Raw genomic sequence first — 16,335 nt, 5'->3', positions numbered from 1 at the left:
TACCATGACCTTTGACTGTTCAAAACCTACTTCTTTGTATGTCTAAAAAAAGGGTTGGCATGTGCCATATTGGGCCTAGAACCCCTAAGTTATTTATCTTGGTGGTCCCTTTGTGAGATTCAGTTAATTCCAATGTGATCACAATCTCACACAGATAGACTCAAAGCTTCCAACTCTGTTGGGAAAAAGTCTATCTTTTGTCCCAGATTCTTTCAGGTGAGTCTTAAGGCTGACTTACATATATGCCACAAACTTCTCCCTGGGATAATTTAACTCATACATACTCATTATGTGCTAGAAAATATTCAAAATCACTAAAAGTATCAGCTGCTATCTCAGACAGACCTACTTTTTTTTTTTTTTTAAATATATCTTCATTGATTTCAGAGAGAGGAAAGGGGAGAGAGAGAGATAGAAACATCAATGATGAGAGTCATTGATTGAGCCCGCAACCTGGGCATGTTCCCTGACCGGGAATCGAACCCTGATCGCCTGGAACCTTTGAGCCATGCCTGGCCGGGCTCAGACAGACCTACTTTAAAAATTCCTTGGTGCTTTAACTTTTATCCAACTAACATATACATACACATGCATATACAAGGTGGGGCAAAAGTAGGTTACAGTTGTTCATATGAAAAATACAATAATTAATAACTAATAATACAAGAATAAACTCTGTTGCACGCACTCAAAACTGGAAACCTAGGAGACGAACATAAAAGCTGGGTTCTATCTAGGCTCGTCTTCACTCCTAATAACTAAGTGACCCAAGGCAAGCTTCAGCCGAACTCTCATTTCCCCATTATAAAATAAGAGAGAATTGGGTTCTCAGTGTTTGTCGACAGCAACAAGACAGCCTTTCAGATAACCCAAATGAAGCAGGATCCCCCTGCCCCACTAGCATCTGTGGCTGTCATTAAATTTCATTACTATTTTCCAGTCACTGGTTACCAAAAACCCCTTATCCCCCCAGGCAGCATGTTGCATCTAGTTAAGAACTTTAAGAAATTATAGACGACCTTTAGAAATCTGCATAAAGCATTCTCAGATTCTAACACCCACTAGCCCATGAGGATGAGTAAAAATACAGAAAAATGCCAAGGAAACTGCACAGGGCGTATTGACTGCTAAAGAGGGAAAAGTCTGCAGCAAAACAGGAGACAAGTTAAACTAAGCCTCTAAGATGAGATCTTTGAGCAAAACATTGCCCCCTTAAGTAGACTAGACAAAAATCCTTTGCAGGGAGGACTGAATAATTTAAGCAATAAGAACAAAAATTCTAGCTGGTGATCTCACATTTCCTTAACTCAACCTACCCTTTTTAGATGTCACCTTTCTTTCAAGATGAAAGGCAAATACTACCAGTTGCCCACTCAGAGAGACCTCAATTACCACTATCAAAGAGCCCATAGGAGTGAGGCCTTGAGCTATCCTACACCTCCTACACCATCTTTTGTTCCATCCAACTCCTTGGGAACTGTGCCACATGTTTTTTGGGGCTAATTTTAGCCAGTATGAACTCCAGAACAATACAAGAAAAGGTGAGTCATTTCCTGACTGGCATGGACACATTTGGAGCTTTTAGAAACTATTTATACTTGCTTCAAAAATCAGGACTAAAAAATCCCAGCAACGCTTGAAAGTGCGGTTTAGTGGAAGAAAAAGTGCTGGCATAATTAGTGAACTTAACAAGTCACTTCCCTTGAATCTATTTTTCCTCTGCTGGAAACTTAGAGTTGAACTACCTGATAACCCAGGTCACTTTTATCTCTAAAATTCTAAGTACATTAATGCTATACTCTTTTTCTACTCGTACTCACTTACTCTGTTCCTATGAGGTTCAGAAATCATAGAATCTACTCTTTACATAAAAGTTTTTACAAAAACCTTTGGGGGAAAATTCTGACTTAGCAAGTCAATATGGGGGACAAGTAGCTAAGAATAAAAATTGTTTCATGTCATGAGTTTGATCTCAGAAAGAGAATCATGGCTCAAAAGTTGTTTCAATCAAAGGTGGGAGAAAAGACATAAAATAAAAAAGAAAGCAGATAAAAACATAATCTGAAGAAGCCATGGCCACAGGGTCAGTAAGATTCTTCCATGTAAAAGCAAGGAAATAATGTCAACAGACAGACCTGCTGTGCATGAGTGAAGAAGGGCCAAGGAGGGTTTGACTACTGTCCAATTCCACCTCCATGCTGCAGCCGGGAAGTAAATTCTGGGGAGAACTAGGATGGGAATAGACTGAACGACTTCACAGAAACACAGCAGAGGTGGGCACAAGATACTCGACAAAACCCCGAGCAGACGCTAACGCTAGATCCTTCCTGTCCCTTGAGTGATCACATTAATAGCAATAATAGAGACAATAATTATGTTGCTGTCAACAATGACAGAAGTGAAGCTTCACTGAGGATTTAATAAATGCCAGGAATGTGTCATCCACTTTACATGAATAATCTCACTGGACCCCTGCAACAACCCCAATGAGTTAGGTATTATTAACTTCCGACTACAAATGAAAGGAAACCTAAATCAAGAATAGAGACATAAAATGACTTGCCCAAGGTTGCATAGCTAAAAACCTGGGAAGCAGAGGTTTGAACTAATAAAGCTGAATCCAGACTGTGTTCCTAACTATTACCCTATTCTGTCTCCTGGAATTGGTGCTACCCTGAACTCCAACACTCAGCCAGAGGGCAAAAATCGTCATCCCAGTATTTCTCTAAGAGATGTTCTAGAAATTGCCCCAGAGAAAATAAGTATACTGCTAAGTTTTCTCTACACAAATATATTTGGATGATGCTGAGTTAATCACATTATAAACACAATCCTAGCATAAGCTATTTTCACAAAAACAATGCCCCTTTTCTTTTTCTATCTACCCAAATTCTACTGATCCTTCTAGACCATCCCCTCTATACCCTCTATAAAACCATCTCTGACTATGTTGAACGGAACTTCACAGGGGCATAGCTCTGATGCTCATTTATTTACTAAGCATCAATTATTTGGAGAGAGACAGAGGCATATATTTGGAAAGTCAGAGTCAGAATATGAAGGATCTTGAGTATTAGGTTAAGAACTTCCACTTTTAACAGGAACGTAGGGGACTGAAACGACTCTGAGTTAAGGGGTGAGAAGATGTGAGCTATACATCTGAATAACAAAGCAGTCAGTGTAAAAGATGGATTGTTAAAAATTTAACCCCAAAAGGAAATGAGTAAATTAACATGGTATAGTCATCCATGGGAAATTATAAAGCAATTACAGATAACATTTTTGAAGAATATCTAAAGGCATGATACGTTAAATGAAGAAAGGCAAGATACAGAACTTGTATATTCACACACAAAAAAGACCAAAATGTTAACTAATAATGGTTTTTCTTCGGATGGCATAAGATTATGGATAATACTTTATTCTTTCTTTTTAAAACAGTCTGCAATGAAATTTTATGATCAGAAAATAAAAATAAATATTAATTTTTAAAGTCATCTGTTCTTAAGGGAAACCTACTTTGTGGGCTTCCAAAGCAGGCAGCAGTGGCCAAAAGACCTTACCTTTGGGATCCACTTCCCTCCTAGGAAGTTACCACAGGTAGGGCACTTAGGTGGTTTGTGCCTGGTAACATATGTAAAGGAGCAACCTGGGCTAGTGCATGTCCCATGGCCCCGGCGGGTGTATGTAGTGGTCTGCGTAAAAAAAAGAAGAGTGGGTCAGAATCAACACCACAGTCTAACCTCTCTCAGATCCTGATGACCATTATAATCACAGGAGGACACCAACTTGTAGAAGGATAAGGCAATTCATGGTATAAAAGGCCAGAGCTGTAAAGATCCTCAGATACAACTAGTAAACTTTTTAGAAACAGAGAAACTGAGTTCAAACGAGAAAAGGTAGCTACCCAAGGTTACACAGTTAGATGCCAGAAAAATGATGATAGTAATAGCTCCTATTTTTCAAATTGAGATATAAGTGACATCTAACATCATATTAGTTCCAGCTGTCCAAAATAATGATCAATATTTGTATGTATTCCAAAACAATCACAAGTCTAGTTAATATCTAGAAATTGTAATTTTTTTTTTGTGATGAGAGCAGTTGCCATTGAGTGGGGAATCATACAGCGCTAAACATTTTACACAATATCTCATTTACTGCCCTCAGCAATGCTATGAAGTCGTATCAGTACTGAGGTTCAGAGTGGTTAAGTACTTTGCCTGAAATTGTAGTGACTCAAGGACAGAGCTAGACCTAGAAACTAGCTCTCTCTGACTCTTGGTCCAAGATCCCTTCTGTATGCCCTGCTGCACCGAGACTCTGAATATTTCAAAGAACGTGCTTCATCTTCATTCCCATCGTTAAAACCAGAGAATCGAGGGTTCAGAGATAGAAAATAATCACTAAATGGTCACTATAAATGGTCACTAAATAATGAGAAGGAACTTCAGCAGAAATCAGAATTTAATTACTATTTTTAATCTCTGGTTGGCAGTCCAAGTAAGTATGCGGAGGGCAGGCCTGTTTGAGTTATACCTAGATTTTCAACTGTGCAGGGGGTTAGTGCCTCTATCCCCTTGTTGTTTAAGGGTCAATTTTACTTGCTTATGAAAATATTCAGCCACTTGCTCTCACCATCTCTGTGCTGATTTCAACAGAACGTATTACAATGGGTTGTTGTATTTTAGTTACAAATAGAAATTAGTCATGATCCATTTCTAGATTAATGCTGGAAAGAGAACATTTCCCTGTCAGATTTGTACTGTCACTTAAGAACGTGTATTCAGCTATTAATCCCAGCTTCCCTAGCCTGGCCAAAAAGCAAAAATCACTCTTGAGAAAACACCAAGCTGCCACTAGGCTACCTAGGAAAAGGTGATTATGACAGTGTGAAGTGGTTGCAGCACCAGGAAAAAAGACCAGGCCTTGGATTGTAACTTTGCCACTGACACACTCAATGACCAGATAATCTGAGAACTTTGGCCATCCCAGCGTCTTCAGGTCTAAGACTTCTAGGAAACTACCTGGAAGAGAATTCTTATGGAGGACTAGTCTCCATCAATTCCCCACACACTGACCAGTTTGATGGAGGTGGGATTTTCCACAACGGAGTAGGCAGGAAGAGGCAACATGATGAACTGTGTGGCCGGCACAGAGGAGCTACTCTCACTGGAATCCTGTGGGCACATGGAAAGAAGAGTTTTACTGAGACAGAGTAAAGAACACCAAGGGCTCCCCAACACTGGAAGATCAGATCGAGTCCAATAACCACAATGTGCTTATTAAATTAAAAAAAAGAATCTACAATTGTCTCAAAATAAAGTTTAATTAAGAGCAAATAAAACTAGAAAAAACCCCAACATTACCACAGGGTATGTGCTACCCTCATTTTACAGATAAGAAAACTGAGGTTCTAAGAGACTTAGGACTCCTAAGATCACACAAGCAGTGAAAGAACCCACCCCTTCTGACCCTGTCGAATGTTCTTAGCACCACGCCAACCTGCCCTAGCCCGGCCAGCAGCATACTTCATTATCATTAGCAGCACTGGAGCAACAAACGATAAAATGGACTTAGGCCTGGCACACTCTTTTGCAGGGGTACTTGCTCTCATCTTCACAGACCACAGGGGCTGCAGCATGCCGGGCCTCTCAGCAGAAACTGCTCTTCCCCTCAACTGGACATGCCACTCGAGCTCTGGAGACTTGCCTCTTCTTTCTTAGTCCCATCAACCTGAAGAAAACTTCCTTCTTCCTGCCTACTCCATGCCCATGAAGACCATTTGAAAATTTTCCTATACAGTTCAAGGTGCCATTGAGTTTGAAGAAACAATCTTCAGGGAATATAAAGCCCTGACAGGTCCTAATACCCTGACAGATCCTGGCTTTAACTCATGGATAGCCCAAATATTGTTTCCATCCTTCTTGCTAATGTATTATGTACTATTTCATATGAAGAAAACTCCACCTATGCTGGGCAAGAGAAGCTAGTGAGAGCGCCCGGGAAACAGAAAACCACCTGGAGTGAGCCCAGGGGCAAGAAGGTTCAAGAGGATTGCAGTTCTACTAGAAGTGCCACATCAGCAGTTTTCTTCATAACCATAGCTCCAGAATCAAACTGCATGGTGCTAGCTGCCTTTTTAGTAATTCTTGAGAAAGCAAAAGACATCAAGTACCAAAGCCACTTACCCTCATGACTGTTACCACTGACATGCTCTCCCCAACCTGGGGCTGAGGCACAGCCAGGCTTCTGGTGGGAAGGTCTGGTGAGCTGTTCACTAAGGTCTCTTCAATTACCAGGCTTGTCTGGTAAGGTTGGTGGCTCTCTCCTACCTCCAGGGAAGCCTCCTCCAGGAGCACATCCTGGTTGAGGATCTCTGAGGTGGTGATCTCCTGTACAGCACCTGGCTGGGCAAGGGCTCCCACCTCCTCAGTTAGAGCCTCCACAGCCATGCATTGCTCTGCCATGCCTGCATGGCTGGGCACTGTTTCCAAGGCAGTGTTGGATATAAGAGATGATCCTTTAGGGGACACCTGGTTCTGGGCCACACACAGTTCTAGCTGGGGGCAGCTCCGATCCTCCTGTAGGCTGCTCTTGGGGATGATGATGTAATCTGATCGGGGTAGGATCTTGCGGAAACCTGGGATGTCCGGAACCACGGCGGTCAGTGTTGAGAGCTTAGAGTTCTGAAGATGAGGAAGCCAGGAAAGGGGAGACAAGCAAAGATAAGTGGAGTAAGGCCACATGGATACACACTTCTGTGCTCATTTTTTTTCCCTGCAAAAGGGACCAGAAAGACTCTACTCTCTTGACCTAAGACTTAGGTAGGGTCAGCCTCTGTAACAGCAATGCTCTGACTCTTCTCCCCCCACAAAGCTGTGATTCTTCAATTGAATTACACTCTAACCAATGGAGTTTCCTCACTCATTCACACAGGAGGCAGAGAAAATGGATTAGACTCTGCAAAGGGCACTGATCTTGGCATCCAAAACTGTGAATGGGAACCCAGGTGTGGCATAGTCTTGAGCAAATCCATTCCCTTTTTTCAGACTAGCTGCCCGAACTGGAAAATGAGGGAACTGAATCTGGCTATTTATGAATTCCTTTCCAGCTCTGATATTCTAGGATTCCACAGTAGCAGAAGATTTAAACGCCAGAATTTATAATGTGCGATAAAAAAGCAAAAAGCCTAAATTACAAGTCAACAGCCTGAGCTGGAACCCAAGGCAGCAGGCATTCAGACACTACTGGTTTCTCCCAAATGACAGAGAAGAGGATGAAAAGCTCATGAGGCCAAAGTGGCCTCGGGAGAATGCGCACCTGCCAGGGGCTATGCGACAAGGGCTCAAATATACGGGGGGGTGGGGGGGTGGGGGTGGTGGTGGTGAGGGGGGGTGTACATACACCGACACCAACCGAGGATCTTCAAGCTTAGAAAATAATTTCCTAACCTTAAAAACACCACTATTAAGTCAGATACTATTATTATTTCCATGTGACAATGAAGGAATTGAAGCTTAGGGAGGTAACCTTGCCCAAAACACAAAATTAGTAAGTAGTAAAGCAGGGACTCCAGGTATACTAAGATGCTCCGACACCTCTCCCCCCACAAGGACTGTTTCCCAAACTCACAATTTATAAACAAATTATCTGGAGGAGGGACTACACAGTAGCATCTACAAGACTGTAGGTAACACAAACCTGTTCTTGGAAGAAGGAAGCCAAGCCAATAAAGACAAAAATTCTAAATGGCACTGGCAGATGGGCTCCACTAAGGGAGGCCAGGTACTAGAAGCACAACTCTGCATGACTAATTGGCACCAAGAAAAGGGTGCTTTTGTGTGTGTTTTCTTTTCTTTTTTTAATTTAAACAGAAAGTTACCCAATAAGAAAAATAGAAACTTTCAAAGTGAGCAGTTAAGTGAGAACTGAAATTAAACGGAACAAAAATAATTTCAGAAGCATTTTTTAAAAGAAATACTAAGTCAATTACAAAAGGATCCTTAAATCAAAAGCAGTAAGTCAATGAGTCTACTTAAGGTACAAAGGAAGCACTCAGATGAAACAGAAAAGCAGACAGACGGAATCCTTTACGGAACCTTTACTGAAGAGATAATGGAGAAATGACATTCTCAAGTCATCCTTTAAAGTAGACACGTCAGGAGAACAAAACTAAACAGTGGCAAATGCACAGGATAGTCTGGACTTAATGAACAGATTCAAAGACAGAGAAACCAGGGTGGCTTGAACGACATTTATCTTACAGACTGGAAGGAATAACACTGGAACCATGGGCCCCACCCCTTGGTAGGAGGCCTGAGGGGCTGCTAAGGAGTCAGCCTGCCACAAGGATTCTGATAGGTTTCCAAAGTATCCAGGCAGGAGGGTCTCACCTTCACATCTGGCACTGTGGGTGAGGTCAAACACAGCACAAAAAGCCTCACTCAGTTTTGGCATAGTCCAGATGCTCATTAAATGCCACCTTTTCTTATTATATGGTCACTGGACATTTAATCTACTAAAGAGTGATATTTATTGACCGAGTAAGTATGTGCCAAGAACTCAGCTAGGAGCTTTACATATCTATTTTAAACAGTGTGAGTAGATATAATTATCTCCATTTTACAAATGAGAAAACCAATACTCAAAGGTTAAGCGGTTCTTCCAAGGTCACAGCTAGTTAGTATCAGAGGTAATCTGTTCATGTTCTTGGTGGCAGTGGTAAAATGATGGTACATATAAATTCAAAATGGATAAAAAAGAATCACTGCAAAGGATTTATTTTTTTTAAAGTCTTAATAAGGACTATAGAAATGTATTTTTTAAAACCATATCACTCCAGATTAGGTAAAAAAAATTTGATATAATGAGCAAAAAGATTGACAACTATATAATGGGGAAACCAAAGGAGGTATGTGTACTTCTCCTAGACCCACCCCTCATGATGTTTCCCAGATTCAAAGTGTATAGGCAAATTAAGTGGAGGACGGAGTACACAGTAGCATCTCCAAGACCGCAGGTAACACAAACCTGTTCCTGGAAGAGGGATGCCAAGCCTGAAGAACAAAGAATCTAAATGGCAGTGGCAGATGAGCTCCACTAAGGGAAAAATACACCCTGTTCTGCTATAACAGTTGCATTCCTGGGGAACTTTTGCTCTACATTATCAGAAAAGAAGTCAGAGACAAGTGTTTCAATTAAAAAAATGGAGTTGTGGTTAATAGGTTTCAGCATGCAATAACAAGGTTATTTTCCTACAGGAATTTTAGTTTAAAAAAATATAGCAGTGTTAATAGTTGTCAATGCATTTTGTTACTGTGAACTAGAGTAACAAAATGGCTGAGGGACACAAACCCAAATGCTTCCTTGCTTATTCTTTAATCCATGCACTCAAAGCTTCAGTCTTCTCCATTATCTTCTGCTTTAACTTCGCGTTTCTGCTTCTAGCATAGTTTATAACCACCAGTGGTGACATTACACAAAACAACTATCTCTCTCTCTAAACACAAAGCCTAACTGCTGATTGTTATACCTGACAGTAGTCAGTACAACACAAATTAATTATATTACATTCAATTTATAACATGAACACTTATGATGTAGGAGAAATGCCTATACAGGGTGGGCAAAAGTAGATTTTACAGTAATAAGTACATAAAGCACAGTGTTTATTCTTGTATTATATTTTTTCATACAAACTGTAAACCTACCTTTGCCCACCCCTGTATAAGCAACTATATTAAAGGTAAATAATATTAATTACCCACAAGAATAAAGGGGCTCTGGCCTGGCGTGGCTCAGCAGTTGAGCACTGACCTAGGATCCACGAGATCATGATTTAATTCCTGGTCAGGGCACATGCCCAGGTTTCGAGCTTGACCCCCAGTTGGGGCGATGCAGGAGGCAGCCGATCAATGATGATTCTCTCATAATTGATGTTTCTCTCTCTCTCTCTCTCTCCCCCTCTCCCTTCCTCTCTCTGAAATCCATAAAGTTATATTTAAAAAAAAAAAAGGATAAAGGGGCTGCAACATATGCTAAAATTCAGAAAAGGAATGTAAGGCTTGCTGCAGATAACTCAGAAAATGTCATCTCCTTGTACACTGCTGTAATCAGAGGACCAAAGAGTACATGGTATCATCAAAATTAAAACAGGCAATATCAGACTCAAGAACGAAAAGTGACTCAATTCAAAGTTTTCTCAAGTAAAGGAGACAGGAGAGCAAGGGTGTTGGTCTCCCCAAGGCCTTCACCACTGAACCAATGGAGAAATCAGTTAGGAAAAAAAATTACTTACAGGATCCAAACCTTCTTTCTCTAGTTTGGCTTTCTCTAAGTAGTAACTCCTTTCAGCCACGCTGAGAAGCCTCCAACTCTCGCTAATCTTCTTATTGATCTCAGACTGTGGGAGGTGTGGGAGCTCCTGCTGCACTTTCAGGTAGATGTCATAATAGTACAGAAGGTAAGCCGACCTGAGGAAGCAATGCCTTCTTAAGGTTTTCCCTCATTCAACCAGTAAATACTGGTGGTGAAGAAGTAGATACAAAACTCAGCTTTTCATTTCAAAGCATTTAACTAGATAAGAACTGGAGCAAAGAAACATTTAAATAACACCCCCAGATGGTGTATCAAAGGTTTCTCTCTTCAGAAACCTGGAAGCAAAGGCTTGTCTGGCTTACTTCCATGGACCACCGTTTCTGGAGGGATGACTGGCTTTAAAACCAAATATGAGCAAAGACAGATTCAAGTACCCTGCCACTCCACTCTCAGAAAGGTACTTGGGGGGCTGATTACATAGTCAGGTTACCACTCACACTCTTTACAGACTTTAGTCATCTGACTGGTCAACTGCACTTCACCAAGGCTGAGAGTGGGAAGCAAACAGAACTATCAAAGTGACCCAATGCTGGTGGCCACAGAGAGAAATTAGGAGTGTTCACAGTTAAGAGGGAGGACAGAGCTATAATTTGGATAGTTTTTATAGGTATCTTCGGTACTATTTATAATTCTACATTTTTATTAATGCTCTATTTTAAATATTTAAATACTAACAATGGTAATAATAAATAACATAATTATTTTGTACAGTAAGTATGCCCTAACAGCATTGACAGGTTCTTGGAATTGTGGCAAAACAACATATAACGAAACCTATTTTACCATAGGCTAATTGATATAAACAAGTGTTAAGTCTCTATGGCATCCCATCAATATTTCAAAGAAATGACACTAAAAAACTGATGTTATTGGAGGACCTGCTGTACATAGCTTCCATTATTTGTATGGTACAATTTCCTCTGACAGCCTGGAAATGTGACCAAAATCTGGCCAGGAATGGCAACTGCTGGCATCAATCTCCCACTTACCACTGCCCATCTTCCTCTCCCCCTAACCCCAAAGCCTATGCAGAGATTTCAACTGACACGGGACCCAGTAAATCTGGACATGGCTTTAAAGTCCTCCTCATTATAGCTCTCTAGCAGCTACTGTTTATAAATGCCAGCTACCAAAACATGTTGACTAACCTGGGTTTCTTGGCCTTTTCTCCATGTATTTTATACTTTTTTTTCTTCTTGGGTGGCCCAGGGGAGGTATAACAGTAGGATTCCTCAATTTCCTCCATCACAACAGTTACCTCAGTACCATCATATGATGCATCCATGGCTAGAAGACAGTCAAACACAAAATATATTTCAAGAATTCACCCTAAAGGGAACAGCAAATGATTCCTTATCTCTGCTAGGGCCTTAAGGCTGAGTCATTTCCCAAACTCAGCAGGTCCTAAGAAGTACCTGGAGGATACTTACTAGACACAGATTTCAGGATTCCTCCTGACCTTCTGAATCAGCATCTAGTCTAAAGGGTATGGAAATCTGCATACTTAACAAGTGCCCCAGGTGATTCCTTTGACCAGCCAAATGTGGGAACATTAGCTTAGCCCTCTGGAATATACTCACACATGGGATACTCACAGTAATCCTTCGGCTCAAAGACTTTAGTCCCACATTACAAGAATTGCATATGGTAACAGGTAAAAAGAATACTTGGCCAGAAATCAGAAGTTCCCTCCCTCATGTTTCACCACCTTAAGCAATCTGCTTCATTAACTCACTCAGTCATTCATTCAAACATGCATTAAGTGCTTATAGATGAGAGACTTCTTTATACTCTGCCAATGTGTATGACTTTGGGCAGGTCCTTTAGCTGCTTTAGGTTCAATTTTTCTCATGGATTAAAAAAAAGGGATGTCACCCACTTTACCATAGATTTTTAGTGGCAAGGTTCAAGGATATCATAGACATAACTCTATTTGAGAATCGTGGAGTGCTATACAAAAGGAAGGGTTCATTATGAAAGATGAATAATCTTTGGCTGAGATGCTTAATGACCTGCCCAAGGCCACCATAGCAAATAGGGACTTGTCTGACAGATTTTTTTTTTAAATTCAAAAATCCAACTCTCTGAGCCTTATTTCATTATACTACACTGCTACCCATCTCCACTGGAACCCTCTAAACCAGCACAGTTCAATAAACTTTCTGTGATGACAGAAATGTTCTATTATTTGTGCTCTCCAATATGGTAGCCACTTATTGCTAATGAGTACCTGAAATATGGCTGGTGTGATTAGGAACTGAATTCATTTTAATTGTAATTAATTTAAATAGCTACATATGGCTAGTGGCTATGGCACTGGACAGCACAGGTGTAGACAGTAATCTGACAGACCAACATTAGCTCTCTGCCACTGGCCTAAACAATAGAAAATCTAACAGCCTTTCCTAGTAAAAGAAAGGCAGGCAGCAGTTGAATGAGTTAGTTGTGGCCACATTCTAAGTTGGAGTTTAACCCACGAGACTCAATCCTTGGAGGGAGAAAGGTTCCCAAAAACCATGTGAATTTTATGTGAAAGAAATAACATGCTTGCTCCTAAAAATCTGTCAATTTTGGGAGAGAATTTAGGATTCTGGGAAGAGGGAGCTGTGGTATACACAGGGCTATCTGTGTATCACAAAGCCCACTCACATCTCATTCAGACCTCACTACACAAATGATAAGGTATCTTACAGGGTATAAGGAGAAAAAGAACACAGCATGTTGAATCAGGCGACCTGGATCCAACTCTAAATTCTAACCACATGATCTCTGTAAATTTCAGTTGTTCCTCAAGTGAGACAAAGAGGCAGGAATCAATGGCTCCTAACTTTTTGGGAGGCAGGAATCCCTTTGAGAATGTTGTGAAAGTTAAAAATCCTTTCCTAGAAAAGGCAGGCAAAAAGTATTTCACCTATACTTTTAAAGACATACTCCAGGATAAGAACATATTATTCTATTCCCAAAGTTATTTCTAGTTCTGTGTCATCTCTAAATAATTTCCTTTCCCATCTAAAACACACACACACACACACACACACACCCCTCCATTCTGTCAATAGTGCCACCCTGCAAGAGAACATAACACACAATTTGGCTGGGTATGTATGAGTAAGGGAAGCTAGTGTTCAAATCAAGGCTACGTGGGGCCTGTACTTTTTTAGTCTTAATAACTGATTTCTCAGCCCTTCAAACTGGTCTTGCAGAGAAAAGCATAATTGCAGGAGAGCATCTACAAAGAATGGCATATAGGATTTTAGCACCCAGAGCCAAATGAGTTAGGAAACAAAACCATTACAACCACTTTGGGGTGGGGGCAGAAAGAGACTAACCTGGGTTTTTGTCTGTCTGACTACCCTATTTTAGCCTGGGTCCAAGATTGTTTTCAGATCCTAGGCCTCAGGACAGCAATGCCCCCCCCCCCCCCCCAAAGGCAGGAAATATAAAGGTTAAAACCAAGGGCTCTGAAGGGCAGAAAATCAGGATATTAATTTAAGGTACACATTTTAACAGCCCCCACAGAGCTCTACGACCTTGGGCAATCTACGTACTCTAAGTCTCTGTTTTCTCACCTGCAAAGCAGAGTTAAGGGCAGTGCTTGAAATTTGCCAGACACTTTCAATGTCCCATCATATTGTCCTCCCAACTTCATGGGATGGCTTTGACAGCTCAGCTACGGACCACGGTTTGACTCTGGGTTAGTTCCTTTCCCTCTCTGGGTCCCAGATAGCCCAAAGGTACCCAATGCGGGAGGAGACTAAGGCTCACTGCTCCCACTTTGCAGAAGGCAACAGGGCTCAGAGAGCCACCGCACCCTGCTCGAGGTCGCCCAGCCGGTCGCAACGCGGTGCAGCACGGCGCTCCAGGGCGGGACTTACCCGGAGGAGCGTGCGAGCCGCGCGGCTCACATTCCCGGAGGCACCGGGCCCGGGGGCTCGACGAGCGGGCTGGCCCGCGCACTCGCGCTCCCCGCTGTCGGCGAGAGGCGGCTCCAGTCGTGACAGTGGCAACAAGGAAGTGGAGGCAAGGGCTCGCGCGCGCATCCCGGGGGCTGGAGGAGCCCCGGCCCCGCGGCCCCGCCCGGCGACACACGGCGCGGAGTCGCGATAGCCCCTTTCGCTCCTACTCCTCAGAGTCGCGGTATGAGGTCTCGGAGGGCGGGTGTGGGAGCACAGGTTCACTCGGCAGGCTCTTCACCGACGCCTGCTGAGGGCCCCGGGGGGGTCAAACCCCGGGGAGCCCGAGGAAGACAGCAGAAACACCGGCGTCGCCGGGGCACCGGTTCGGCGGTGGGGGCGGCGGCGACAGCGGCGACGACTGCGGCGACAGCAGAGGCAACAGTAACCTCGAATCATCTGGGAGACCCGTCCCGGCGGCCCTCGCGGCGCACCGGAAGCGGCTGCCGCGCGTGACTGCGTGCCTTCCCTCGCGCAAGCGCAACAGCCCAGCCTCCGCTGAGGAGCGGGCCCATAGGAACTGCTTGGAGATTTAGAGGGGGCTGCTAACGCGGACGGACTGCTTCCGGTCAGAAGTTCTGGAAGGAAGAGGAAGCTGCGGTCGCTTACCGCGGGACGTCTCTGCAGTCCGGCCCCCAGTCATTGACGTAGGGCGTTCAGGTAACTGTGCCGAGAGTGGAGGATTGCAGGCACCGCTTGTCCTCGCAGAGGCTAGTCGAGCTCTGGGGAGCCTCAGCAGTACAACTCTCGGCACCGCGATCACGGCCTGACCCCAGGCCTCCTCAGTCAGTCCCCGCCCGTTCAGGATAGGGTTCTCCTTAGTGTCGCACTAAGCCGTCCTCCTCACCAGTGTTCTGCCCTGAACCCTTCTCTCCCACCGTCCCACACACAGTAATGGCAGTGAGTTCCTGAAGTGATTCAAACTGAACTGAATGACCCAATGGAGAGGCTCTGGAATCAAATCTAGCTGGTATTGTCCGTTCCCGCCGATGTCACAGATTATGTTTGTCCCACATTTGTGCAAGTCCTCGCAGTACCTTAACTGTCTTTTAAATTTTTATTTTTCCAACACCATTTATGCCCTGTATGCCCTCTTCCACCTACCCACAACCCTCACTATCTTGCAAATGTGTTTCCAAAATGCCTACTCTTCTCTAGCTACCACTGTCACCAACCTTCTCCTAGTCACCATCATATCCTGCCTGGACTGATGCAATTTCTTCCTACTTCCACTCTTGTTCCTCTACAATCTATTCTCCAACAGCCAGACTGGTCTTTTTGCACTGTAATCTGATTAGGTCACTCCCTGCTTGAAACCATCCAGAGCCTTTTTGTTCACTGAGACTACAAATCAAATTTCTTGGCTTTGGACCTACAAGGCTTTGGTTTGGCTCTTCCTTCATTCCCTTTCCATGTCTCTTCTCAAAACGTAATTCCAAGAACGAGCTAGATAACACTCTATAGTACTAAGAACACTGGTTTTATGGTGAGCCTTACCTGGGTTTGAATTCCAGTCCTGCCACATGTAAGCTGTATTATGCATGTAAAGTAACAAATTATGTTTACGAAGTAGATCCTCAATAATTCGTTCTGATCTCAGTAAATGGCACCACCATCCACTGATCACTCAGTGCTCAAGCCAAAATCTGGGAGCTATTCTTGACTCCTCATGCACTTCACATCCAGTCCATCAGCAAGATCTGCAAAAACAGCCCCGAAATGACTACTTCCTACCATCTCCACTATTACTCTAATCCAAGCAACCATTATCCCACATCTGAACGCCTGAAGCAGCCTCCTAAGTAGCCTCCCTGCTTTTTCTCTGACACATTCAACTCTGTTCTTCACACGGCAGTCATCTTTCTCCTTGCTTAAGATCCTTCAGTGGCTTCTTGTGGACTCAAATTAACATATCTAAACTGTATGTGGCCTACTAGACTAGCCTTTAGATTTAGATTTTAGGGCTACCTCTTAGAAAACTGGACTTTACCCATTAGGTTCT

The 16,335-nt window shown here is 42.9% G+C and overlaps 1 protein-coding gene across 2 annotated transcripts in view; it reads right to left on the bottom strand.

Moving 5' to 3' along the window:
* Positions 1–14,486, bottom strand: part of HMGXB3 (HMG-box containing 3) — a 41,086-nt gene extending 26,600 nt beyond the window's left edge. The window contains exons 1-6 of one of the 2 annotated variants that reach the window (XM_087816915.1): positions 14,256–14,486; positions 11,529–11,667; positions 10,301–10,475; positions 6,192–6,689; positions 5,082–5,180; positions 3,564–3,695 (exon numbers count right to left, since the gene is read on the bottom strand). In XM_087816915.1, coding sequence (XP_087673041.1) covers positions 3,564–3,695; positions 5,082–5,180; positions 6,192–6,689; positions 10,301–10,475; positions 11,529–11,665 — 1,041 coding nt within the window. In that variant the 5' untranslated portion in view covers positions 11,666–11,667; positions 14,256–14,486. The remainder of the gene's footprint in view (positions 1–3,563; positions 3,696–5,081; positions 5,181–6,191; positions 6,690–10,300; positions 10,476–11,528; positions 11,668–14,255) is intronic. The other variant, XM_087816916.1, reaches the window with a different exon arrangement.
* Between the last annotated feature and the right edge of the window lie 1,849 nt (positions 14,487–16,335).

This window comes from Miniopterus natalensis, chromosome 4 (genome assembly GCF_054644295.1).
Source record: "Miniopterus natalensis isolate mMinNat1 chromosome 4, mMinNat1.hap1, whole genome shotgun sequence".
Classification (NCBI taxonomy): Eukaryota; Metazoa; Chordata; class Mammalia; order Chiroptera; family Miniopteridae; genus Miniopterus; species Miniopterus natalensis.
This window is presented reverse-complemented; position numbering and strand designations above follow the sequence as displayed.